The sequence below is a fragment of the Magallana gigas genome, chromosome 1 (genome assembly GCF_963853765.1).
Source record: "Magallana gigas chromosome 1, xbMagGiga1.1, whole genome shotgun sequence".
Classification (NCBI taxonomy): domain Eukaryota; kingdom Metazoa; phylum Mollusca; class Bivalvia; order Ostreida; family Ostreidae; genus Magallana; species Magallana gigas.
In genome coordinates, this window is record NC_088853.1 from 72,832,225 (window position 1) to 72,856,131 (window position 23,907).

The 23,907-nt window shown below is 34.5% G+C and overlaps 1 protein-coding gene and 1 long non-coding RNA gene across 2 annotated transcripts in view; both read right to left on the reverse strand.

Annotated features, from left to right (window-relative positions):
- Positions 1-5,643: 5,643 nt before the first annotated feature.
- LOC136276248 (uncharacterized) lies at positions 5,644-10,489 on the reverse strand. The gene is made up of 3 exons (XM_066087757.1): positions 9,445-10,489; positions 8,136-9,071; positions 5,644-7,360 (listed from the first exon to the last, which is right to left on the reverse strand). Exons 1-3 carry the CDS (start codon positions 10,487-10,489, stop codon positions 7,266-7,268), a joined length of 2,076 nt encoding a protein of 691 aa, XP_065943829.1. The 3' UTR covers positions 5,644-7,265.
- A 12-nt stretch (positions 10,490-10,501) lies between these two features.
- Positions 10,502-23,907, reverse strand: part of LOC136274129 (uncharacterized) — a 32,390-nt gene continuing 18,984 nt past the window's right edge. Inside the window, exons 3-4 of the long non-coding RNA XR_010712424.1 lie at positions 14,340-14,394; positions 10,502-11,078 (exon numbers count right to left, since the gene is read on the reverse strand). This is a non-coding gene — a long non-coding RNA (uncharacterized lncRNA). The remainder of the gene's footprint in view (positions 11,079-14,339; positions 14,395-23,907) is intronic.

Consider the following 23,907-nt stretch of genomic DNA (forward strand, 5'->3'; position numbering starts at 1 on the left):
TAATTAAAGTTTTAAATAAGGTTGTCATTGCATAGTAAATAAAATAGTGCAAGGCGCAATGCGTGCTCAAATAGTTAAATTTGCCGGATGCCTCATATGGTCCATGCATTAAATTACACCTGGGTTTTATAAGAACATTCAAAAGACTTAAATATGTAAAACAGAGAACATGTACTGTATAATGAGAATTTACTAAACCAATACCAGGACAAGTGAAAGCTGTCAATGTGAGAGCAAGCCAAATTTTTTTTTGTATGTGAACAGTATCCATAATCCATATATCGTGAATTGATAAGCAATACCTATCCAGAAAAATGGAGTACCCTATATGCAACAATCTGCCAAAAATGACCTAATTCAACAGCTATCAGTTTTATTATAAATTATTAAAAAATCCAAATCCAATTAATATGCACATTTCTAATGCAAGTTCAAATGATATGCAAAACATCCGTAGGAGGAGTTATCCGTACAATGGGGTATCCTGTATTATATATTCTGTGAGAAAATGACTAAGTTCAACAACAGGTATTTATTCTATAAATTTACAAAAATCAAAATCCAAGTAATATGGACATCTCTGATATATGTATAATTGATCTGCAAATCAACAACTTCATATCTAAAAACTTTAGGAGGAGTCAGCAGTTCAATAAGGGTACTCTGTATGCAATATTCTGCGGGAAAAATGACTAAGTTCAACAGTTGTTATTTTTTTTCATTTATATTATAAAATCAAAATCCAAGAAATATTCACATCTCTTGCATACGTATAATTGATCTGCAAATCAACTTTCTATCTTAAAAACTGTATGAGGAGTAAGCCGTACAATAGGGGTATCCTTTTGGCAGCTGCCCGCCTGCATGCCATCTGACCATTTCAATAACTGGATTTCTCCTTTGGAAAACTCAGTTTCAAAAATTGATCTCAATGCAAAATATCAATTACTGTATAGTTTATTTACACAGACCACATATTTTTAAAAGAGAACATACTGTGAAATAAAATGATAAGAAAGTATAATATCGAATTACTGTATAGATCATGTACACAGAACACAGGTTCAAATAATGACGTGTTATTTAAAACAAGTCGAGATATCGGTCACTCCATAGATAATCCAGTTATATTCAATTTTTAACACACACCATCAAAAACATAATACACATATGATTGTGCCCATGAGAAAAGGGTCCTTATGACATTTTGTATATAACAGAGAAATAACGTCATAAAGAAATGAAGTTACGTTAAAGAAAAAACAAACATCGTCTGATAGTACAAAACAGCGGCCCGGCGCTTTAGTTACTTTGCTTTATTTGTGAACGCGTGTCTTAATGGTAAAACGTGTTTATTAGCAGTGCCCCATCTGTTATGATAAATAAATTGAACATACTTATATATTTTTTTTATTTTACTCATAACCAATGATCGTATGAAGGTTCCGTGCTTGTTTGATGCGTATACAAAAGACAACTCTTGATCATCCGCATAAAAAAAAACAATAAAATAAAACTTGAACTGCATTCTGCAGTATTGGAAAGAATACATGTAGCACGATTGAAAAATATACATACAGTGGATTAACTTGCGGTATTGAATCTGCTTTTGAATGTTTTGAATATAATTTAATTTTAGTGTAACCGCTTCATGAGAAATCATTATAATCACAACCACGTTTTCACTACCGATTATAAATTGTTGATCCGCTTTACTCGCGTGACCGACTTTAACTTCATGTAGGTCTACCATTTTCATTTAAACAGGTTTTCAATCTCTGAGGATTTGGGTCCAAAAAGAAGCTTAACAATCTGGATGAAGCCTTTTTATTACACGATAGATATTTTAATCACTGTTTATAAAGGCATTTATATATGATCACGTTAGAAAAAAGATAGATATTCAACTTCTGTAGAAAATACCATGAGGCTCCGCACGGGGAAATTGATATTGAATAAGATGTTTAATTTATTTCATCTGTTCAATATTAATGAGTGTTCTTTTTATCTAAACTTTAGAGACTAGTGAATGCATTATTATCAAAAATAGGTGTTTAGTCTATAGGTTGATACTACCTGTAGATCCAGACGTTTATCAATTGATATAACTTGATATTATTCCAAATTGTAAGCTTTTTAGTAAGTCATTTTGTTAATTTTTTAAAATAAATAATATTAAATGAATTTTGAATTTGATTAATTCATTATGAAACTAAATTCTCGGTATGAATAATACACTTCAACTTTAGCTTTATCATTTTTTGTACTGTAACTTACAGTTATTCAAGTTTAACAAGAGGCCCATTGGGCCACATCGCTCACCTGAGCAACAATAGGCGGTCAAAAGATATCGTGCCATATGGCCCTCGGTAGAATAACGAAAAAATGAATATTGTAAAGTATTCGAATTTTACACTTATTTTTGCATACACGTAATCTTTGACATTGTACCTTCATGAAATACTGTTTTTATGCAGAATAAGAAAATCCTACGCAAGATATAGAACTAAATATTTTGTAGGGGTACACTGTTATATAACTTCTAATTCCATGTATTTTCTTTCTGCCCCCTCCCACACTTAATAAAACGATCAAAATATATGAGAGCATATCGATACATTTTCTTCCTCAACTACTTACTAGTTATTGTATTTTTTTAAAATATAATAGTTATTGTATTTTATCAAAAAAATCCTACATGTATATATGTGAAGAAGAAAATTGCACCTCAATGCGCTCAATTTCTCAAATTAAAAATATTCAACAATTTAATTTGTCTTCTCCATTATAATTAAATGACTGTTGTTTACCTCGCGTAAACTCGTGACTTTTATAACTTTACTCACACTTGATTGATGAATACACTGGAATGAAAAATGGTGTCACGTGACATGTTAAAGAGCTATAAAAATCAACATTACCGTATTGACAGGCACATCACTCTAATTTACTATGGCCCACCCATTAATTTCATTTTTATTCAAAAATAACAAATGGCTACAAACCAGGATAATTTTCCGCTGTAATATTTTCTTAGGAATAGCGATAATTATTTTATCCCCGCAACAGAAATGTGTCAGAACTATGGAAACTGTTTTAACAATGTCGTTTTTATTTACTCACATTTCACATTATTTATTGTATAAAGAGGGGGCCCCAAAGAGTAGTTATATACAACATATCATTCTTTAATTTTTGTGTGTACAAGTATTTAACATACTCTAATTCATATAGAATTTCTAATGATCAACCAAAATTTCAGCGTCAATCGTAGAATTATAAGCAAGATGAGCTCAAAATTTTGCTAGGTTTGAGTCATATTTTGTTCACATGAGTTTATTGCATTCAGCTTAAGATTTTTAACTTGGTATTTCCTATTCGGCATTTAAAATGGAAAAAAAAGATATGTGTACAAACATAGAATTGTGAGCAAATCTCTGTATCTTGCTTATAATTCGAAGCTAAACACTCAAATATGGTAAGTAAAAAGAAATTGTAAACAATTAAACACAAGAAACATGCACTATATCAAATAAAGAACACAATTTATTTTTCAAAATGAATCATATACATATATATACCTGCATATTTCCGTCAGCAATATTAAACTCTATTTAAACTGAATAAACTCGAGAAAATGCCGAGCATCTCAACAAAACATATTGCAGTATTCTACCATTACGCAAAAGATGATACCGAATTACCGATAGCCTGGTTGAATTGCATTTTAGTTCTTTCTTAATACATCAGATGTTGCTTAATTTGCGCAGGTAAACAGTAAAGTGTTTGATTTACCGAAGTCTCTGTTTGATTTGATCCGTAAAAATCAGGAAATACAAGCGACAGTTCCCAGGTTAACGCAAAGCATAAATGAAAACGAAACAAAAATCACAACAAGCTAACACCACCGTCATATGTGAAAACTGTCAACGCATTGAAATATTTAGCCTCAATTTAGTTCAAAAAATCGGCACCAATGTATTTTGTATGTTTCAAAGATTCCCTTTGTACACAAACTGTTGCACAACAAACACATTCATCATTGTCAGATCGACCCGTTTACCATATAGTGTCATGACCGCTTTAAACAAAGAACCTCGTTTTAGAATTATGGAATACGAGTCCTGGTAAAATAGGTAAGGAAACCCGGGCCGGGGCAAAATAAAAGCCGGGGCAGATCGGCAATCGTCAATTCCAATTACGCATTATTTTGCAATAATATTTACAGCGAATACAAATATACTGGCAAGTAAATATCTTGAAATTTTAATGAGATTGGAAGATTAATAAGTGTTAATCTTTTGTTTTGCCCTGGCCCGGTCATGCCTACTAATTTTACCAAGACTCATGGATGATATAAATTGCTTGAAACACGCCTTTTCTTTCTTATTATTTTCGTAATAACTCAGATTTGAAACAGAATTAGCCCATACTTTTTGCAATTTAAATTTTCCTTTCCATAAGGATTACTTATGATAAATTACATTAAATTTGACTCAGTTGGTTTTGAGAAGAAGATTTTTAAAAATGCCCCCCCCCTTTTTCTACAGTTTCGATGATTTCTCCGCTCTGAATGAAGATCTGTCTTTCATTTTTGCGATTTATATTTACATTTCCATAAGAATGCTTTGTGCCAAATTTGGTTAAATTGGCCAAGCAGTTTTAAAGAAGAAGTTTAAAATGTAAAAAGTTTACAGACGGACAAACAGACGGACGGACGGACAAACGGACAGACGGACGACGGACAAAATGTGATCAGAATAGCTCACTTGAGCTTTCAGCTCAGGTGAGCTAAACATTAAGAAGAAATAATCATGGCATTTCCTCGGGTGTAAGCTTTTTTTAATCCATCCATTTTATATATATTAGATATACACTCTGAAAAGTGTTTTAATTGAATGTTATAAATAATAAATAGTTACATGAAACTACAAAATGTGTTGCAAAGAGATTTAAGCGCAAAGGCGCAAGTTAACTTTACGTTTGTCAAATAATTGTTGCGAATATAGATTTATACAATATAAGCACTACCCTATTTTTTGCCCCGCCCTTTATTCTCCTGTGGTCGATCAGTTACATATTTAGGCACAACAGCGGTCTTTTTTAATAGGTAATTATAAAGTGTGGATCATTCAGAATAAAAATTGAAATAATTTTTTTTTCAACTCTTCATTGCCGGTAGTTTGACAAAATTGTGGGGAACAGATAAACATTGACCACGAACATTTACCCGGTAATCGGCTACTTTCTCTGTGTTATCAAAATGTGTTCAAAACAGCGTCCATGATCATTGTAATATATAATATTTAAATATAAAAAGAATTTTTAAAGGCCAAATTTACCTCTGAAATTACGTTTACAGAATCTATTTGTGCAGCGATTAAGTGATCTATTATTTCAATTACTTATGTAGGCTAGCGATGTACATGTACTTGTTTAGATTATTTAAAGCTGGCAGTGATTACAAGTCCGTGCAAAAAATTAAACAACAAGTATTTATAATTGATTTGATTTTAATTTTTTTCCAAATCTAAATTAGTTGTCCAGAAGTTTTGGGAGCCTAATTTCTTTCTATATATATATATATATATATATATATATATTATTTTAAGGAGGTGGAGAGGTACTGACCCACCTCTTCGGAAAAAAGTTCCTAAATGACAAAGGATATATGCCTGTAAATTGTGCGTACAAGATCTATTGTAAATAGCTATGAGAATGTAACCTGCTCACTTTTATGATACATGTAGATGCATTCTGGCAGATAAAATATTAGTAATTTTAGAGAACGTGAAGGAAGTTTTTAATGAAAAAAAGGTAGCGTGCTGCTTATTTAAAAACTCCGTGACAATTGAGCTACATATATAGGCGCTAAATTATTCATGCGTCGACAAATACCCCATGCATGTTAACAAACGAGCTAACTCACTGTATTACACTATTTGTATAGAATAAGTCACCGAACCATACTTGTACAATACTCTAAATCAAATATATTTCATCTGAAATTATCACTGATGTGCCCAAAACTATAGCCGGAAATTGATCACGCTGTGTACAAAAAACCGGACACGAAACCAACTATGTAACGTGTTTGTTTAATCACGTGTCGACAAATAAACATTGTAACAAATGTGCACGGATTGTGTAAAAAAAAAATATACATTGATATAAATGCATTATTATTATTTTAAGTTATTAATAAGTTATCAAAAAAAAAATTGGTAATGATTAACAAATAAAACAATGGGGCCATATTATATTTAACATAAAATGATGTTGATAAGATCATAACGTAACGTGGCAAGGTGAACAACGTCATACATGTAGGTAAAAAATCTATAACTTTAAAAGTCAAATAAATATATTTGTAGTTATTCGATCTTCATGAAACTTCACAAACTTTAATCTTCTGACAAATAATAGGTATACATCCATAAAAATCTGAAATTGTGATAAAATGTCATAAGGGTCAAACAAAGTTTACATTTTTTGATTAAATGTCAGAGGTAGAATATAAATTATTTTAAAAAAATACAAATACAAAAGGAGTACCGATGATTCAGACATCTTATGAACAAATAAAAGTGGACATCAATTCCTCAAACTCATAAGTATTTTGTTCTTCACAAAATCTAGGATCTAAATATGTGTCCTTATAATTGAAAAACATTAAAATATGGTTCAAAATGCATTTCATCTGCTCTGTGAGTACTATTTGACAAGAGGCACACATGCCTTGACAATCACCTGAGTACCATGGCCCTTAAACTGACAAGTCAGAGAGTCTCATGTTAGTATTGTAAGCTTCATTTTGTAGTTCACTCTCTAATCTGAGACTCCTCTGACTGTCAACCTGCTTTTATTTGTTGCTGTTCGATATATCTATTCATGAAAATGAAAGGGGGGGTTCAAGAGTCGGAGAAATCTCACATCATCTATACCCTTACAAAAAGTTAATATTTTGATAGAAAGAGCAGAGAATAAAAATATGGCCTTTTTTGGATATTATGCCCCGCCCATGGGACCATGAGGGTCATAATTTTCATATTTCATATTCTTTTTATTCAAGAGAAGTTTCAAACCAAAAATGGTGACAATAGACCGTATAGTTTTCAAGAAATAGTTAAAAATATAAAATTGTAAAGGAAAGACGCACGACGGACAACACACGACGACGGACAAAAACCAATTACAATAGGTGACTTGACTGACTCGGGTCAGTACGTACTTGAAGATAAAGACATCATATTGCATTAAGTGGTCTACGTAGCCAATGTCTGTTTTCTGTCTTCCTCTGTAAGGCTTTCAAGGAAGGTGTTCTTTTTTCTCCCCTCATGGTCAGGTAAAATTGGCCCATCTACATGAAACAGAATAAACTAATGAATGATGTAGTTAATGATCAACACCAACATGATATTACTCAGATGAGGACAAGTCCAGCAAAACAAGATATCTGTGAGCCAATGCTCACTAGTAATACCCCCGCTCTGATGTAAATATACAAAATAAACAAAGTTGACGTCCCATTTGTACAAAAATAGATCCCAACATATGGCATGCCTAAACAAAGAGGGTGTAAAGTATCAAGCATCTGCAAATGAGAAGTTGATGAGAAATCTTTTATGAATATTTGTTTGAAAATTTAGGCTACTAATAAATACAATTGACTGTAACAGGAAGTTGATGTCCGATTGGTACAAAAATATTAACAAAGAGTGTGTTAAAATTTCAAAAACAATGAATAGCTAATGAGAAAAATGCGACAGAAATTTTTGTTATGGACAGACAGACAGACGGACAGACAGACACAAAAGGGTAAATATGTGTCAGTGTTATCAGTTTAAACTTCAAACCAATTAATTTAACTTGTAACAAAATAAATAATTACAAATAAATGTGTCACAAAAAATTATTTACAATGACCTTTTTTCTAATTAACTAAATACAATGACATGTTTATCTAATTGATAAAATAAATACAGCTAACCCTGTAACAATGAGCTGTTTATATTAACAAACAATCACACAGATAAACATGTCTTACATGTATCTTATTGACTGATAATTAACACGGACTGTGTGTCTTAGTTATCTATATCTAATTAATGTGAATGATAATGACTCAGAATTACCTGTCAGAGCGTCCTGTCTGGTGATATACCTATATATAACCACCGTATTGTTGTTCCATGACCCGATCCAGAGACGGTGAGTGTTGACATCATAACTCAGGCTCCGTGGTGAGAATATCCCTGATGGTCTTATCATTAAATGTGACAGGAACTGACCGTCCCTGTCTAACATCTGTACTGTTTTGGTTGTAACATCACACACCAGGATGTGTGACAACTTGTCAGTACATATTCCCCATGGAACTAGTCCAGATCCTGATGGATGTCCTGTGTAGGAGAAACGATGTCTTCCTCCACGCTCTGTCACCACTACAGCATCATCATCAGACACCATAACATCCCCAGTGTTGTTCTCTGTTATATAGTAAGGTGCTCTATACAGTCCCAGTCCTCTAGTGTCGTTCTCTATGGTTTGTGTCAGTTGTCCGCTCTGGTTGTACCGGGTTACCTTGCCTCTCCCTGAATACTCTGTAATCTTTCTATGCATCCCGACCAGTAGATCCCCAGTGGACGGGGACCAGTACACACTCCGTGGTCTCCATGTAGAGTCTGTTGTCTCTATAAATGTGGTGGTTGTTTTTACATCCTTTGACAGTCTGTTGATGTTATAATTCCTATCTATATAAATCAGTTCACTATCACTGTTCACTGTGTGTAATCCAAAACCACTACATGAATCCTCCACACGATGTAGAGGGACACCTGTTGTGTCTGTCAAGATGAAATTGTTTCTATGATCACTGACCCAGATCCGGTCTGATGTCACACAGGAAATGTGATAACAACGACCAACACCTGTCACTGTGAGAGAGGGAAGTAACTCGGGGGGAGACATCAGTTTCAGCAGACACTGGTTTCCTTGCTGTGGTTTTTCTGCCCCTGTGGTTGGGATTTCACTCAGTGACTCCATCACATCAGCATTTGCTGGATTCAGATCTACAAACATCAGACACAAACAGTCAGATGGAACTGATTGATTACAAACATCACATCTTGTATAATGATTGTTACAGCAATGTTTGTTTGTTAATGTATTAATACAGAACCGTTATTAATTAATAACAAACATATACTGGTAAAGGTATCTAATAATTTTTTTAATCAGGAAATTATCTACATATTCATGTATCTAAGTAATTGATCAATTAAAGACAAGTAATCACTTACATCTCATTAAATGCATGTGATATTGATTGTCTATAAACAAATATGTTTTTACATTTTAATGACAAGTGATAAAGAGCACATTCTATATATGTCTGACTTGTAACTACATATTATATAATTTACAATATTGAATCAGACTTACCTGTCAGAGCGTCCTGTCTGGTGATATACCTGTATATAACCACCGTGGTGTTGTCCTCTGATCCGACCCAGAGACGGTGAGTGTTGACATCATAACTCAGGCTGCATGGTGAGAATATCCCTGATGGTCTTATCAGTAGATGTGACAGGAACTGACCGTCCCTGTCTAACATCTGTACTGTTTTGGTTTCACCATCACACACCAGGATGTGTGACAGCGGGTCAGTACAGATTCCACATGGCTTTAGTCCTGATCCCGATGGAGTTCCTGTGTAGGAGAAACGATGTCTTCCTCCACGCTCTGTCACCACTACAGCATCATCATAGTCAGACACCATAACATTCCCATTGTTGTTCTCTGTTATATAGATAGGTTCTCTATACAGTCCAAGACCTGTGTAGTCATTCTGTATGGTTTGTATCAGTTGTCCACTCTGGTTGTACCGGGTTACCTTGCCTCTCCCTGGTTTCTTTCTATACATCCCGACCAGTAGATCCCCAGTGGACGGGGACCAGTACACACACCGTGGTCTCCATGTAGAGTCTGTTGTCTCTATAAATGTGGTGGTTGTTGTCCTATCCTTTGACAGTTTGTTGATGTTATAATTCCTATCTATATAAATCAGTTCACTATCACTGTTCACTGTGTGTAATCCAAAACCACTACATGAATCCTCCACACGATGTAGAGGGGCACCTGTTGTGTCTGTCAATATGAAATGGTTTTCATCATCACTGACCCAGACCCGGTCTGATGTCACACAGGAAATGTGATAACAACAATCAACACCTGTCAGTGTGAGAGATTGATGGAACTCAGCACCAGACATCAGTTTCAGCATACACTGGTTTCCTACGTGTCGGTTTCCTCTCTCTGTGATTTGGATTGCACTCAGTGACTCCATCACATCCTCCTTGTTTAGTGACTCAGTCATGGAGAGCTGGCTGGTGTGGAGTGTAAGATGTATCTGGGGGAGGGCTTTCTTTATGGAGGAGAGGAATTGTAGTGCACTGAATGTGAATGCTGGCTGTACATGTCTGATCATTTCTATCACCTGTTTTAAACATCTGTGTTTTAAATTAAAGTCACAAAACACATTGTACTTCAAATCTTTTCTCACTTTGTTAATGAGATTCTTCAGTGTCTTGGCCTTTGTTAACATCTCTGATTGATAGAGGGAGAATTCTGTGTGACAGGTTTTGGAATCAGTTTTGATTCGTGGCAGGAGAACAGGTCTGTAAAAGAGAGCCTCACTTCTGATGGTGTGAATGGTTCCTCTGTGTTGTTGTCGCTTTGTTTTATAGGCTGTTTTAACATCAAGTTGTCTGTGGGTTCTGTGTTTTCTGCAGTGGAAACAGACGGGAACTTGACAAGGTTCACAGTACTTTATATAAACATGGCCAGGATGTCTCACACAGATCTCCTGTGTTGGAATGTAGTTGATTTTATCACGGTGTGACACAACATCATGGTCTATTGTTTGGAGATCTTTTACATGGTTCTCTTTACACTGGGGACACAGATCACATGGACACGATACACAATGGTACTCTGTGTCCCCCGGACACTTAGAACACTTATGTGTACTATATGTGGAGCTTGCTGTGTCCATGTCTATATCTTTGAATCAAAACCTGTCAAATAAAAATAAAGTGTTTTAGAATTATGTCAACCACATTCTTTCAAAACTGTTTAATGATAAAATAAATTTATACAATATCATTATATAAATAGTGCCTGTTTGGGAGGGTAACAGTTGAAATTGGCAAATTGTTATCCTCCCACACAGGCACAATTTATTTTATTATACTGAATGTCTTAATTATAGAGAATTTTTTTACTGCTTTTATATAGAAATGACGTGAATTCTACGGCTAACCGTACGCGCATAATTTACGCGCATGTAACAGGTCGTTGTGTTACACGTTGCTAAGTGTGTTGCTAACGTTGAAAGTAATAGAACAAATTATCAACTGCATCTAAACCAATCAGATTTCAGTATTTAACATGAAAGTATAATAATATATAATATAATTTTGTGTGCAAGGAATATATCAATTTAAACCAGACTTTACTTTTGAAATAATAATATATTTTCATAGACATTCATAGACAAATAATGGCCTATTATCATCAGATAGAAAAACACTCAACCAATAGATAATTTTTTGTTGAAACAAAAAAATCTCTTTCTGACATTCTCTGCTTAACATTGGTGACTTTCTCCCTCTCTCTTTTTTCTATCTGTATCATACATTCATTGCTAAGAATGCTCTTATCGTTGTTTCTCGTATCATCTCTCTCTCTCTCTCTCTCATTCAATTTTCTGTTAAACATGTACCCTTGCTCTATTTGTCTCACTATCTCTGACGTTCTTCATTAAACATTCTCTCTCTCTCTTACTTTCTCTCACATTCACTGTTTAACATACTCTTGCTCTTTCTCTCACTCTCTCTCTCTCTCCAAAATATCTACTTTCTTTTATTCTTTCTCTAATTCCCTTTTTCTCAGCAACATGTACTCTTGCTCTGTTTGTCTTACTAACTTTGACATTCTTCATTAATCTCTCTCTCTCTCTCTCTCTCTCTCTCTCTCAAAGACATTAATATTTTCAGACATTCACTGCTAGGGAAATACAAGTGCTCTTTCTTTCAGTCTTTCCCACATATGTATGCCAGCATTCTGTGTATATTTCTCCCCCCTTGCAGACTTATGTACTTTCTCTCTTTCTTACAACTCTTTCCCTTATAACATTTATAAACCATGTAATTGCTACTAAATATACATGCTTTTGCTCTTCTTTATCTTTATTTCTTTTTATTTCTTTCACTTTTTCCCACCAACATGTTTTCTCTCTCTCCTTCACCCTTTCTCCCTCTGCTTAACATTTACTCTTGCTACTCACTTTTACTTCTTTGCTTCACCAAAACGTTCGCTCTCTCTCTCTCTCTCTCTCTTTCACTTTTATTAGCAACATGTTCTCTCTATGTTTGTGCTCTCTCTCTCTCAAACTTTCTTCTGTTTTCAACATGTTATCTTTATATTTGCACTTGAACTCTCTCTCTCTCTCTCTCTCTCTCTCTCTCTCTCTCTCTCCTCTCTCTTTCTCTCTCAAAGATTTACTTTGCCTCTCCTACACATGTACTCTATTTCTCTGTGTTATATCACCATTCTCTCTCCATCCTTCTGCTAAACATGCACTTTTGTTTTTAGTCTACTGTGGAATCATTAGAATTCGTGGTGGCTCAATTTCCGTGGTATTTGTGCGTAGCCCTCCCCCACAAATTTAAATCCTGAATGAAAACAAAGTTATCTTTGTTACTAAAACAGTAGGCTACGCATCCACGAAATTACATCCCCGCGAATGAGCAAAAAAATCACAATCCACGAAAATTGGCGGCCACGAATTTAAATGATTCTACAGTATCTCTCTTTCTATTTCTCATTCCCTTTTTTTGCAACATGTTCATGAACTCTTGCTCTGTCTCACTAACATGAACTCTCTCTCTCTCTCTCTCTCTCTCTCTCTCTCTCTCTCTCTCTCTCTCTCTCTCTCTCAGATATTTACTATTTTCAGACATTCTCTGCCAAAGAAATACAAGTGCTATTCTAGTCTTTCCCACATGTATGCCAGCTTTCTGTGTCTATTTCTCTCTCATGGAGACGTATGTACATACTCTCTCTCTCTCTTTCTACTTTCTATCATTTGCTGTTAAACATGTGCTGTTGCTTTTTCTCTCACACTCTCTTCACCTCACTCCCTCTCCGTGTGTACTTTCTCCTTCTCTCTTTCATTTACTTTTGTAAGGAACATACACTGTTGCTCTCTTTGTCTCTCTATCTCTGACATTCTTTATCAAACATTCTCTCTTTCTCTTTCTTTCAGACATTTACTATTTTCAGGCATTCTCTGCTAAGGAAATACATGTGTTCTTTCTTCCAGTCTTTCCATATTTTCCATATTTACTTTGCCTCTCCAACACATTTACTCTCTTTCTCTGTGTTATACCACCATTCTCTCTTCATCCCTCTGCTAAACATACACTTTTGTTTTTAGTCTCTCTCTCTCTCTCTTTCTCTCTCTCTCTCTCTGCTAAACTCTTGTACTCTTACTGCTCTGTCTTTTACTTCTTTAATATATTTAAAATGGGAACTTTCAAAATTAAATATGAGGTCATTTATATTTACTGCTGGCTTATGACATATCATTGGTTATCCCTCTTACCCTGGTTGATTATTTGAATCTCTCCCAGGAAGATAATCAGACATTATCCCAGCCCTGAAATAACTCTTTGTCTAACTAATGTGAACTCTTTCTCTCTATCTCTCTCCCTCTCTCTCTCATCTGTTTTTTTTCTCTCTCTCTCTCTCTCTCTCTCTCTCTCTCTCTGTTAAACTCTTGTACTCTTGCTGCTCTGTCTTTTACTTTTTTAATATATGTAAAATGGGAACTTTCCAAATTATATATGAAGTCATTTATATTAACTACTGGCCTATGATATATGATTGGCTATCCCCCTTACCCTGGCTGATTATTTGAATCTCTCCCAGGAAGATAATTTGACAATATCCAGCCCTGACATTACCACAAGAATAAGTTTTTCTTGTTTACATATCAACCATCAAATGGGGATGAGGGCAGTAGTAATATTGTCAGTTTATTGGTAAAAAAAATTGATGTAGTCCTCGACCTAGGCTTTCGGGCAACAGTTCTTACCCCAGGGCTAACGCAATGACTACTGCCATCATACCCTTTTAAGAGATGAATGCTGTAATGTCTATGAATGACACACGACAACAAACTTGTGATAGCAATAGGTCTCCTGAGTGACTCAGGTGACCTAAAAATACAGAGTTTAGCTACATAATAATAGTGACAACACATGACTACTAACCACATATAGTCTTTCTTTGGTCAATTAGTTTACTGCACCCCAATACACAAGGAACCTGTAAAGAGATCACAAAATATTACATACTGGTATATTTTATAATATACCAGTATTATTAATATTTCAGTGCCAATATCATATTAATTTCCATTTTTCGAACTCCGATATTTTAATAAGTAATAAAGGTCAACATTAATTCATGAATGTATTTACATAAACACTGAAGTTGATATTGTCCTTAAGTTCAACCTCAATACTGTAGATTCCTAATTAATAGCGAGAAATTAATAGACCATCTCATGGATTTCAAAATTTTCCTCTTGTTTTATGAACAGATGTAAACAAAATGGAACTATGATAAAAATTTGGCGTTCACAATTTTTTACTCTTACAATTTGATGCAAAACGGTTCATTTGCGAAATTAAATATGCAAAATAAGGAATTTACAGTATATCATGCACAGAGTGTTATAATAATTATATACATGTAACTTTATTGTTTAGCATCTTCGCTAGCCAAGGATTTTCAGTCTACTTTGCTCCCCGTAAACCCTTAGCGGAATTCATTACGAAAACTCAGTGATGTGATGGCGTTACTTGAGTTGCGCCCCTTGCATATTTACATTTTAATCAAATTAAACAACGGGTTATATTACTTATATATATATACATGTACACACTACGGCATTAATACAACTCGAAAACATGTTGACTACCAAATATCGGAACATAAGTAACAATGTTATTAAATACAAAATAAGTTGTAACCTAGGGAAGGCACAGAATGTCTTATTCATCGTGTTTGATAAGGACCGGGAGTGAAAAAGTCGCCAATTTATATGAAAGCGTTCATACCATAAAACAAGGTATGGTTGTCGTGAATATTGCGGACCAAAAAAATTAAATAAAGCAGAGCTTATTGAACATTTAAAAGCAATAACCATAAGCAGGAACGTATATACTAATGGGATAGGCAACTTCTACATTCGCCAGGTTTACTTCTCATGCTGTTCACGCCAGCCTTGAAAGTTTGTAGAACTAGTTCAATCCCATTACAAAAAGCCAATTGGCCTTAACGGTCACCTGAGTAGCATATAACCCATACACAAACTTGTTGAAGAGTCTCATATATGCATTTAATTAATAAGGTTTCATTCTGGCGTAAAAAAAATTATAAATTTGTAATGACAACTACCTCCCTGCCTGAAGACCTTGTCGACAAAATCATGAATTCAGTTTTTTTTTCGGGTGTGTGGGAGTAACTAAAAGGATAATTTTTTAACATTATATGCAGTACCACCTATTTTTCCATTTTAGCCCTGCCCTAGAGTCAAAACCCATACTCCAGGGGACATGAAAATTAAAATTTCAGTAGAAGACTTCCTGGTAAACATAATTATGTCAGTTTTCTATACAGATGAGTGAAAATAGAGAAGAAAATTTTTCAACATTATATATAAATTTACACTATATTGCCATACCCCCCCCCCCTCAAGTCCTGAAACCCTGACCTAGGGGTAGCGGAGTTAGTGGACATCAAAACCATTTATTCGGTTTTTTGCCCACATGTGTGGGAGTAGATAAGAAGATTTTCTAAGATTTAAAACATTTTTACTATATGGCCATATTGGCCCCACCCTTGAGCCTGAATCCCTGACCCAGGGGTCATGAATTTCATAATTTAGGTAGAGGGCTTCATAGACATCATAATCATGAATTTAGTTTTTTTTTTACAAATGTATATGGAAGTAGAGAAGAAGATATTCTAAGATTTAATTCATTTTTACTATTTGGCCATATTGGCCCAACCCTAGAGCTTGAACCCCTGACACTGGGGTCATGAATTTAACAATTTTGGTCCAGGGCTTCATGGACACCATAACCATGCATCTATTTTTTAACAAATATATATCGGAGTAAAAAAGATTTTCTAAAATTAAATACATTTTTACTTTTTGGCCATTTTGGCCCCACCCTAGAGCCTGAACCCCTGACCCAGGGGTCATGAATTTCACAATTTTGATAGAGGGTTTCATGGACATCATAACTATGCAACCAGTTTTTTCCTTACATGTGTAGGAGTAGAGAAGAAGATTTTTTTTAAAATTTAGCTTCTTTTTTTGCATATTTGGCCCAACATGTGGCGCCCCGGGGGTGGTAGAGCCATGAATTTCACAATTTAGATTCTTCTTACCATAGAGAGGGGAGTGGTAGAGCCATGAATTTCACAATTTAGATTCCTCTTACCATTGAGATGCCTCACACCAAACATAGGTAATCACAGATTACGAAGCTCGCCGAGACGAGGCATCACCCTCATGAGGCATCACCTTTATGAGACCACCTTTATCATATTATATGAAAATCATACTTTATGATCTTGGATTTTACTGTTTTGACACAATGTCGTATATGATCTGTTAAAAAATTGTATGATAATCATATGTTCAATTCATACAGTATTATAGGATACAATATTTATCAATACTTAAACAATAAAATGCTTTCTTTTGTGATTCATTTGGGATATGAAGGTAGCGACATTGCAGGAAAAATACATAACCCGCGTCAGCAGGTTATGTAAAATCTTCCTGCGATGATCGCTATCTTCATAATCTGCATGAATCATAAAAGAAAGCATTTTATTGTTTATTTTTACATTTATCTTTAACTAATTAAGAAATTGATTATGACAAGTTAGTAAAATTCACTTAATAATACTGTTAATGTACATATGTACGTTAGCTAAAAGAAACAGCCAAATTGTTTCCTCTAAGACTTTGAGTCATCATCAAGATTATTTCGTGCAGTCCGTGAGTTTACTTAGATCGCTGTAGCTTCAGACCAATCGATAAACAGGGCGTGTCATTTTAGTCCTGTCACTTTCAGCTGGTGTAGATTTCGACCAATCATTAAATGGGGCGTGTGGATTTCAGTCTGGATGTTTCTTTACAGCTATGAATTAACTATAACTTTCCGTAAGAAATAGAGGAAATTATACTTGGTAGATGTAAATATAATAATATAAAATACAATATTGCATCCTATCATACTTACAAAATATATCGATCATATAATACAATAAAATACCGTAATAAACAATGATGATATATTATATTGTAACATATGATATGGCATTGCATTGTGTTAAACATTACTGTTAATCACATAATACAATATCATAATATTATATATAATACAATATAATATTATACAAAACAATATCATATTACATAAAACATCATAATATTGTAACATATATCATATAATATTATATTATATGCAATATGTATCTTACAATACAATACAATATATTGCAATATCATATGTAACAGTATTATGTGATTATCATGACTATACAGTGTATAACGCGATACGGAGGGCAATATTTTCGTCCCAAGGGGGCTAATATAATCAATGTTGCCCGAAAACACAGTCAACATTTGTTTTGTTATATGAAGAAACAAACCAAAATTTAGGAAATTAATTGAAAACAGATCGCCGTAATTTTCTCAGCTCAACAAAGAATTCACGAATTCAATTTTGTGCAAAGTTCATTTCCAAAATATCCTCAGCATCAAACGGTCACTTGTGATATTCTGCCGACCGTAAGAATTATCAGACAGTTGTTCTACCTGATTTTACTTTACAGTAATTCGCAAATCCTTATATCCGTCATGATAGCAAACCGTCGCATTGTGCGTTCGCTGTTTACTTGCCTTGACTGATTGTCTATTATGACGTCACCTTGTTTTGGAGTCGCGAAGAATTATTTACGTCACCGTTTACGAATCAACAAATCAGAGGCGATTATTTGAAATAGAGGGAATGTTCTCTAGATATTATTCCTAGCCGGTCAATATCTAAAAAATATTGACCGGTCAATATTTTTCGGACGAGCTGATATTACAATTATTGACTATTCGACTTAATATACAAGATATCTATGTATTAATCGTCAAATCTAGATTTATGTTTTCCTAACTTATTCCTGTATTGTTTATGAATTATTGTTATCTGTATAAAAACTGAATAATAAATATTATAAAAAAAAAAAAAAAGACTATTCGTCTATATAGAGTTATATAGTGAGAATATACTACTGAATATAACAAAATATTTTGTTATATTCAGTAGTATATTCTCACTATATAACTCTATATAGACAAATAGTCAATAACTGTAATATTAGCTCGTCCGAAAAATATTGACCGGTCAATATTTTTTTGATATTGACCGGCTAGGAATAATATCTAGAGAACATTCCCTCTATTTCAAATAATCGCCTCTGATATGTTGATTCGTAAACGATGACGTAAATAACTCTACGCGACTCCAAAACAAGGTGACGTCATAATAGACTGTCAGTCAAGGCAAGTAAACAACGGACGCGCAATGCGACGGTTTGCTATCATAACGGATATAAGGATTTGCGAATTACTGTGAAATGAAATCAGGTAGAACATTTGTATGTTAATTCTTACGGTCGGCGGAATATCACCAGTGATCGTTTGATGCTGAGGATATTTTGAAAATGAACTTTGCACAAAATTGAATTCGTGAATTCTGTGTTGAGCTGAGAAAATTACGGCGATCTGTTTTCAATTACTTTCTTAAATTTCGGTTTGTTTCTTTATATAACAAAACAAATGTTGACTGTGTTTTCGGGCAACATTGATTATATTAGCCCCCTTGGGACGAAAATATTGCCCTCCGCTTCGCGTTGGGCAATATTTCGTCCCTCGGGGGCTAATATAATCAATGTTGCCCTCAACCCCAGTCAATATTTGTATATTATTACATACAGTCATTTCATGCATATCTTTTACAATTAAAATGCTATGCTATGGTATGCGATTTTAATGATATGCTATGAGATTTGTATGCTATGCTATGAGATTTGTATGCTATGCTATGAGAAATTGAAATGAAGGGCTTAATGATATGGTATGCTATGCTATGGTATGATATGAGATTTGAACAAAAACGCCTCCATACACAGAAGAGTTCCACACATTTCGAAGTGAAATAATAAGAAGCCAAAGTTTACAACAAATCTATTATGTAAACATTTATTTTTTCAAATAAAAACATTTAAAACCGAGTTAAAATAATGTTGTATGATATGCTATGCTATGCTATGCTATGATATGACGAATGCGATTCTATGAGATTCCAATGCTATGCTATGAGATTCCAATGCTATGCTATGAGATTCCAATGCTATGCTATGAGATTTCAATGTTATGCTATGCTATGGTGTCTGTTGTAAAAGATATGTTTGAACTAACTGTACTTAGTAATAAATACAGGTTTTTTGCACATGTGATACATGTACAGATGGCATTACAAAATCCGTATAGGCCTCCGGGGCTGATACAGGTTATCAGACCTCCAGGGCTGATACGGATCCGTATCACATCCCTTGCGGAACTCCTCTGCCTTTTTTCGCTTCGGCATTTTTGCATGTTTACATGTGACAGTTACTGTGGACATTTTTAAGTGCAGTTGAAAAATTTAAAATGCTAGCAAATGTTTTAAAGCAGCCAACTTTAAAAACCTGATGAAATTCCGTCATGTAGCTTCATGTTTGTTAAAACAAGAACTCATATTTTTTTTTAGTACATGAACATGTCCAGACTATTTTCAAATAATATGAATAATCAATTTGTTCAAGTTGATGGGGTTTTTTTTAAATTTTTACTTAGTATGTAATGTATATAATAATAGATACCTTTTTCCATATCACAGCTTGCATCAGCCCTCGACCAATATCATCCCTCGGGCTGATATTGGAGTCTCGGGCTAATACAAGCTGTGATATAGAAAAGGGTATGTATTATTATCTATGCATTATATTAAACAATAGTATATCATATCATATAAACTATATCATAGGAATCATGTTATATCATTTAACAACAAACACATCTATCTATCGAGCAGGTTTGAGTGAGGATTTTTTTAGCATCCTTGATAATGGAGATCAGGCTCTGCATCTTTCATTTTTTCATTTATAATATAGTTAAATCAACTATGCAAGCTATTATCTACAAAACATGTGACCTGTTCCAAAAAAAAAACTAAACAGTATCTAGCATCCGAAACCTATGACTCAGATTTAGCATATAAGCCTCTCAGGTGCATCAGTATCATAAGACACATCATCCATGCAAGTTTGGGGAAGTTAGGACCAGTAATAACTAAGATATCATTATCAGAGGGCTCCTGTTTCAAAAACCTTAACCAGCAATTAAAACCTTAACCTCCTCCAGCATCCGAAACCTATTGCTCAGATGCAGCATCCATGCCTGTCAGGTGCATCTGTATCATAAGACACACCATCTATGCAAGTTTGGTGAAGTTAAAACCTGTAATGACTAAGATATATTTTTTAGCATCCTTGATAATGGAGATCAAGCTCTGCATCTGAAGCTACCTCTGTGATTCATTCATATTATAGTTTAATCAACTATGCAAGTTTGAAATTGTACTATTATCTATTAAACATGTGACCTGTTCCAAAACCTTAACCTTAACCTTATCAAGCATCTAAACCTATGGTTCAGATTCAGCATTCAAGCCTGTCTGGTGCATGAGTTTCAAAAGATGCACCATCCATGTACGTTTGGTGAAGTAAGGACAAGTAGTTATTAAGATATCATCATCAGAGGGCACCTGCAACAAAAACTTTAACCAGCTCTAAAAACCTTAACCTCTTCCAGAATCACAAAACCCATAGCTCAGATTCAGGTTCAAGCCTGTCTGGTGCATCAGTATCATAAGACACACCATCCATGCACGTTTGGTAAAGTAAGGGCCAGAAGTAACTTAGATGTTGCTATCAAAGGGCACCTGCAACAAAAACTTTAACCTGCTCCAAAAACCTTAACCTCCTCCAGCATCTGAAATTTAGGACCAAGAGTCAGCATCAAAGTCTTCCAAGTCCATAAGTAGGTCCAGATGCATCATTCATGCAAGTTTTGTGAAGATAGGACAAGTAATAGCGTATATACAGGCCCTGCAACAAAACCTTTATCCAGGTCTGAACGCCAACGCCGAGGGTATAGCATAAGCTCCCCCTGACTTCGTCTCGGTGAGCTAAAAATGGTAACAATCAGCTTTGTAGTTTTTAAGAAGAAGTTTAAAATGTTAACGCATGACGACGGACGGAAACGGATAGCAATAGGTCACTTGAGTTTACTCAGGTGACCTAAGAATACATAGGTCTTTAATGTGATCTGGTTAGACCATCGTTGGGGAGACACTGTACTCGGGAACTTGTGTCTCAACTTGTTAAAAGCACCAAATGTTTTACCAAAGATCACACATATGTGTTCTTTTAAAGTCTATATTTACAAGCACTGCGATTGGATCAGCTACTCGCAGCTGCAGCCAATCATTAAACGGAGCTTGTTACAGAGTTTTCGTAATGAAATCCGCCAAGGGTTTATGGGGAGCAAAGTGGACCAAAAAATCTTGGCTAGCAAAGATGCGCTTTAGTGGTAATTTAGTAAACATTTTCTATTTTTTTTTCAAACTGATATTAGTAAGGAAGATCGACATCGACGTATTTTCATAAACGTTTAGTCTGTCAACTTAAAGATTAAATTTTACTCATATTATACACTTATGAGATCTAAAATCACATTGACCAGTGACTTCGACAACATTTTCAAAAAAAGAATACTTTTTTTTCATTTATTTTTTTCAAGGGGTCTGGGGGTCACCCAAGGATATATAAATGAGACTATAAAAGAGCAACATTGTAGGTATTTGTGTTGAATCATAGGCGAGATACAGCTCGGTATAAATTTTTTATTTGCTACGAAGCGAGTATATGGGACGAGAAATATCGTTAAACCGGGTCTGTGGGACATCTGTCATTTTAACGATAGAACATTCTATCTAAATATCAATATGTACCGGGATTCTACTATGTTATTATCACGAAGCCGATAACTGGTGCAGTAAATTGTAAAATATCTACATATTCGGGGCGTTCTAAGAGGTACAAAATCAAGATGCTTTGGATTCTAAATTCCTAACTTAAAATGATATAATTAAACCGATGGATAAATAAGGAGTTTACCAATTAATATATGTCAAGTGTTATCTAAATATATCAAGTAATAAGCTAACACCAAAAGAAAACGTAAAATTTAGCCAATAACTGGTACAGTGCCAGTCGTATAAACCTATTCATTTACAAGTACAAAGTCTGGTTAAGAGGAAATTCGAAACATACCGTTCCGAGTTCGCTGGCATAATAAAATATAATAATAAAGGTAGACCACATTGAACAATATAAACAGCATTTGAACAAACCTGTAATTTCATATCTTACACGGGGAACATGCAACGGTTTAATATGTTATCTCTATTATAGCATTCTTCATTAAATAATTGTTTACACATTATGAACACTTAGGCTGTAAATCTTATCAGTATCTTAATCGCCCCTCTAACCTCACCCCCTGCTGACTCCACCCTGACCATTAATTATATAATTATACAGTGTATTGACTCCGGATAGTCAGGATCCTAAAATGTGCTCCTGATCGTCAGGAGCGGATCTTTGTTATATATAGCGCTATAATATCTAGTACACAACTAACTGAGAAGATAGGAGAACTTACATGTACTTAGACACAGAACTCACTTAGATAGGACTTACTTAGCACTTGGATCATTAATTCCGTCGATGTTTTGGATTTACGTGTACATGTGATTGTGATTACTTGGATTTTATATTGTGGATTATTTGTTTGGAATGTTTATATTTGTGATGTGTAATAAACTGTAGACTAGAAATTTGGCGTCTATTTTCAAAATGTGAGGAACTAAGAACACGGAAACTGAAATCATGAAAGGTGTTGTAAGACCGCTCGGTGCGGCGCTACAACTGGTGGCAGCGGCGGGATCAATTCATGCGGGATAAATTCACATTGGATTTTTTGTGAAATAAGTGATTTTTGAAATTTTATTCATTTGTGACTTGTGTGATGTCGAATATGGATATTTCTGGAGCAAAGTGCTTGCTGAAACTGGCTTACATCTGTGACTACGACGACTATGGACAATTATTTGTGATTCGTGTGGAAGATTTCTATTTGCGCAAGGAATGCCCAAATTGTTACATTTCATAAAAAGTGAAAATCGTCACAAACTGGTAAAGGATGGGAAAATTTTAAACTGTTTTTACAAGTGTCCGTCATGTGGTTGTCGAATCAAAATGTTTGTGCCGGAAAATTTATTATTCCAAGAAGTTGGATTATTTTTTTTTATACGCATTGTTTGCACACACTGCTCTTCTATTAAAAATGTTCCAAGAACGAACTGATTATTACCTGTAAATATGGAAATAACGTCTGGAGCTTCTAACACTTTTAGACAAGAAATTCCAAGAATTGGTGAATCTGTTTCTCGGGAGGATCACAGTGTAGTGCGCAGAAATTTGATGAATTCTTTTTGTGATGTGAACGCTATTGGAACACCATTACAAGCAAGTACCCCTCGTTGTGTGGATTCTACATCAGTGAGCCAAAATACCGAAAATGAGAAATCATTT